Source organism: Sinocyclocheilus rhinocerous, unplaced genomic scaffold, assembly GCF_001515625.1.
Source record: "Sinocyclocheilus rhinocerous isolate Xijiao unplaced genomic scaffold, SAMN03320098_v1.1 scaffold1881, whole genome shotgun sequence".
Classification (NCBI taxonomy): Eukaryota; Metazoa; Chordata; class Actinopteri; order Cypriniformes; family Cyprinidae; genus Sinocyclocheilus; species Sinocyclocheilus rhinocerous.
The window spans coordinates 7,153-12,385 of NW_015635041.1; the positions used below are offsets into that span (position 1 = coordinate 7,153).

The window sequence follows — 5,233 nt, forward strand, 5'->3', positions numbered from 1 at the left end:
AAAGTAGTTGATGAGTTTAGGTATGGGGAAGGGTTAAGGGATCTAAAATATGGTCATGCAGAATAAAGCATTAATATGTGCTTTATAAGCACTAATAAACAGCTAATGTACTAGTAATATGCATGATAATAAACAACTTGTTAACAGTGAGAACTGGTCCCTAAACTAAAGTGTTACCCTGTTATTAATCAGTTATAAGTTACTTTTATATCAACTAATTAAGGCTGATCAAACCATTATTATTGATTATCAGATGACTTGATTGATCAAAGTATTGTATAACCACAAATGTTTGAGTATTTACTTTTTATCATCGCTTCCTGTTTACACAACTTAATCTTATCAGCAGAAAGCTACATTTAAAGGGAAGTTCATGGCATCAGCAAGTGGCTTTCCGGCAAGTTTTTATGGAGAGCCGGGTGTGCTTGGGCTCCTGGCCAATGGCATCAGTGCTTTCCTTGTCCTACTGCAGAACTTCCATGGGGCCAGGACTGGGGTTCCCGCAGAGGGAGTGGAAAACATACTAGCAGGTCTCATTGTGCATTTTTTTTTGCCATTTTAATTGAACAAACACACTTGCAAGAATCATACATTTATATACTGATATCAGAAAATAATAGCAACCTATTTGCATTGTGCATTCATGCTAGTTCAGTGCAGTGCACCTACATCATGCATCCTTTTCTGTGCATCTTGTGTTCATTTATACAGGTGTTCATCTCATTCTAATTGGTGGAGTGTGTCAGCTTGTGGCAGGCTTGCTGTCTTTTCGAAAATATGACCATCTGAGTGGGACGTCATTTGTAGGATACGCAGCACTATGGGCAAGCTATGGGGCCACGAGAATTTTCCTAGGTGCCAACCAACAAAGTCCAAACCTATTCAATGAATCCGCAATGATAAACAGCACATTTCAAGATCTGTTCACAAACACTAGCATCAATAAAACTGACATGTTCATCAAGGAGTCTGCCATAGCTGGGCTGGTGCCTTACATCCTGCTTTCCTTTCTACTGGCCTTCTGTTCAGCAACCGTAAACTACATCATGCCCTTTGTGTTTGGGGCCATCACCCTCACACTGATATTTGAGGCTGTGGGTCTGGTGGCAGGGTGGGCTCTGGTGGTTTCTGGGGTTCTGGAGCTCCTAATCCTGCTCTTTGCCATATATGGCTCATCAGCACTGCTAATCAAGGGACTGGCCCAACGCTATGTGCTAAAGGGTTTTGGAAACCCTCTCTTCAACGTGCTGCTCCTAGGAACCACCAATGCCAGTAGCTCCCAAAGCTTGGGCCAAGAGAAGAAGAAGAACACGAAATATGCCGAACCGATGGCCTTGGGATTCTTCTGCGACACCGTCTCACCATTTATCTTTGCTTTCTATGCCTTTAACTACTTCCCGTCACTCTCAGTAGCTGCCATCTGGATAACCATCAATTCTGCTGCTCAGCTTTTGTCTAGCTATTACGCGTACATGCGTCAAGACTGCTACCATGCAACCAAGTTTGGCCTGCACTGCGTGTTTTGGTTGGTGAAGACCTGGGAAGAGCATGTGGTGTCTGTAACCATCAGCCGGGCCGAAGCTGGTGAAGTAAGGCACGCCATGGTTGGCAACTGGTTCTTCGTGTCCGCCGCCTTGGTGCTCTGTATCGCAAGTCTAAACAAAGACACTCTTGAGCTAGTTCACAACGCATTTTTTGTCCTGGTGACCATATCAACCATCTCTCAGATTCCCATTGAGAGGTACTACATCTTTTTTGGAGTGACCTGCTCCCTCTTCACTCTCCTGTCCTACTATGGCACCTTTGCACGCCTCATCAACACCATTGCCGAGAAGTCCTTGATCCCAGTTGGACCCCAGCTTGTCTCCACCGAATCCCTGCAGAAATATCTCAGTTACCTCAAGAGATCCAAACAGCATGAGCCTGAAGATAAAGGTGCACAGCTCCCTGATGCTTTGTTTTATCTTTGCAATGGAGTGGCTGCACTCTCAGCCATTCACAGCAGTCAGCTCGGCCTGGCGTTTTTCGACCTAACCGTTCCCTGGGTGCTCATCCCAGGAGCCATCATCCAGGCCTACGTCAGTCGACTACAGGTACAAGGTGGCCAGAGATTCGGCTCTGTTGTTCCCTCCTTTTATGTGGCTATTTGGGCAACTTGGAGCTGGTTTAGGTTTGCAGGTATGAAAATGTACAAATTCACAGATAGAATAAAAAAAAATACTTGGCTACAATTTTGGGTAGAAATCTAAGATGTATTTTTCCTGCAGGACACCGTTTGGAAATAGCCACAGAGTCAGCGAATGGATTTGCAGCTGGGGCAATAGCATTCCTGGTCATCAATGCTTTCTTGATTCTAGTTGGTAGGTTTGTTTACAAGTACATAAAATAGACTCTCACAACTGACTCCTGCTTTTAAAGCATTGCAAATTGGACTCTTTCTTTCTTTCTTTCTTTCTTTCTGTACAGCGGCCTACAGCAATCTTGTTCTCCTGGCATTGACCACAATCATGGAGGTCATCATAGTTTGTTTTCTCCTCTCTACTCTTGGGAGACTGCCCTATCAGCTAGAAGGTACTGTACAGAAATACATTTTGTAAGAAAACATATTGTGAAAAATAAAGATGAAATAATGTGTAAAACTTACCTCACATTTCTTGAAACTCTTTCTTTAGTTGCCATGCTAGCAATTTTCACCATCATATGTTTGTATGGCATGCTAGCATCCCTTGTGAACAGTATCTTCTCCAAGACCCTGATACCAGTTGGACCTTCCCTTATCAAGGTATTATTTTTATCTATGATCACAAAATGCTTAAATCATGTCACTGTTAGACAAAAACGTCCTACTGACTAACTGATCTTCTTTATCCAAGGACAAGAAAAAGAAGGAATCTGAAACCACATATCCATGTTTTGTCGCAAACTCTCGGGAAACCAGTGGACTCCTCAAGATTGCCAAATCGTTGGAAAACAATGGAGTGTGTGGCATCCCTACAGATACTGTCTACGCCTTGGCTGCTTCATGCAAGAACCCCAGTGCAATCGAGAAGATCTACTCTATCAAAGTACATGCCAGCAGACAAGCTATGAAACATAATATTAATTTACAAATCAACAAATGCCTATGCTCTTTGTCCCCTGACCCACAAACTTTTATCTCTGGTAGGATCGTCCTGCAGAGAAGCCAATTTGCATCTGTATCTCGAGTGTGGAGCAGCTTGTGGCCGCCAAGCCTCCTTTCAGCCCTCTGCTCTGGGAGTTCATGAGAAACGTCTACCCCGGAGGCATCAGTTGCATTGTTCCCAAGGGCGATTGGCTCCTCAAACTCGGTAAGGTTATTAACAAGATACAGCGTTTTGTATTTGCACCCAACTTTTTTATCGAACTTGGGACAATCACCAAACCAAATGAAAACTATACTGAGTGAAATTTGTGATTCCCTATCATCTCCAGTCATTTTCACTGGTCATATTGTTTGCAGGTGTGGGTCCTGCATATGATCGTGTGGGGACCAGAGATAGCATTATGATTAGAGTACCTGACCACACTGCTACTGCTCACCTGTGTGAATTCACTGGCCCATTGGCCATTACATCGGCCAATCCCAGCGGAGAAGCTGACAGTACCCATCACGACATGGTCATCAAGTAAGTTTATAAAGACACCAACAAGTGCTGCAAGTGAATATGAACAAACAAATGCACTGTATATGAAATTATATTAAATAGACAAGGGTTTATTGAGGGTTTTAAAGGCTGAGATTTTACATAATCCAGGCTGTTGTTACCTTCAAAAAACTTGATCAAGAACAAACCACAACACTCTATTGTTAGGCGCACTGATTCATTCACTTAATTAAAGCAGAGTGTTCTGAAATTAAAGGTTTACCTCTATTATTAAAGTTTACCTAATCTGAAGCCAACTTTATTATTAGGAAGGATGTGTCCTCTGCTTGTCTTGAAATGTTATATTAAAACAAGAGCTCATTTGCAATGGAAAAACATCTTAGCTTTGGCAGTGTGCATAATCGAAGCATTGTTTTCTTTTGTCCTGAAACAGCCGTCTTGGTCACAAGATCGATGGAGTCCTGTGTGATGGTGAATCCAATGAGGTGGTGGCATCGACTGTAGTGAACTGCCTCAAAATTGATGAAGGTAAGCTGATATCCCAAAGAGCTGATATCCTGTTATTATAATATATGTATTACATTATTATTAATAACATGCATTTTGTTCATTTTCAGGAACTATCAGCATTCTTCGTGAAGGTTGTGTGCCTGCATTGAAAGTGAGACAGATTTTTGAACGAGTAAAAAGCAACATGTTGTAGGATTACTACCAACATCAGCTTCGATGGCACTTTTACTAGCTTTGTTTAATTTGAAGGATGTTTCAGTTTGCATATGAAAGGAATGCTTTGAAATAACTTGACATGCATATGAATCAGTCTTGATATCACTTTACTGCATTATCAGTTATTCTGAGCAAGAAGTATCACCATGAAACCATGTTAAAGTGAGCATTGTTTAAGCTCATATTAAGTGAGCATTAGCTACATAAACCTGTTACTGTACTGCTGTGTAAATGTATTGTATGTTTGCCAATGCTTTTGAAGGTTGAAAAGTGTTCTAATACGGAACTGCTATTCTTATTAATTTATTGCTATTTATGCTCTTTCAGTGGATCATGCCTTTGTTGATCAAGAGTAAACACACTGAATAGAAGCACTAAGAAATCCATTCAACCAGTGAATGAAAATGTATTTAAATATTGCCATTGCACAGTATGCTTGTATTTGTATATTGTGATCTGAGAAACTGTGTGTATGAGATTTTGTGCTGTCTAATAAAATACTGACATGAGTATTTGTTTTATCATGAGAACCGAACCTTATTGAGCTTATATTCCAAGCAAGCTTTCATGCTATTTGTAGTAGAACCAGACAGTGAAGACAATAAATACAGAGCACACAGAAACACATCAATATACAAAATAAACACAAAGAAAAATATTAAAGAATTTACAGAAAATATGCAATGCACTACATACAGTAAATATACAGCAATATGTGCGGACCACATACAAACAAGAAGGAAACAATATATAAACGTTTGCAGATAATGGTTGTATAAATAGAGTTGCAATCAGAATTATTCAACTCCCTTGACCTGCAAGACATTCTGATGCCGTGAATTTTTTTTAAATGAAAACAATTCGACCAAAGCATCAGTAAA

At 40.7% G+C, this 5,233-nt stretch overlaps 1 protein-coding gene across 1 annotated transcript; it reads left to right on the forward strand.

The window, feature by feature from the left end:
- Window positions 1–499: 499 nt before the first annotated feature.
- LOC107746321 (uncharacterized) lies at window positions 500–4,499 on the forward strand. The gene is made up of 10 exons (XM_016560467.1): window positions 500–530; window positions 712–2,178; window positions 2,268–2,360; window positions 2,467–2,571; window positions 2,673–2,782; window positions 2,874–3,065; window positions 3,167–3,329; window positions 3,482–3,647; window positions 4,060–4,154; window positions 4,244–4,499. The coding sequence occupies exons 2-10, from the start codon at window positions 897–899 to the stop codon at window positions 4,327–4,329; spliced, it is 2,292 nt and encodes a 763-aa protein (XP_016415953.1). The 5' UTR covers window positions 500–530; window positions 712–896; the 3' UTR covers window positions 4,330–4,499.
- The last annotated feature ends 734 nt before the right edge of the window (window positions 4,500–5,233 follow it).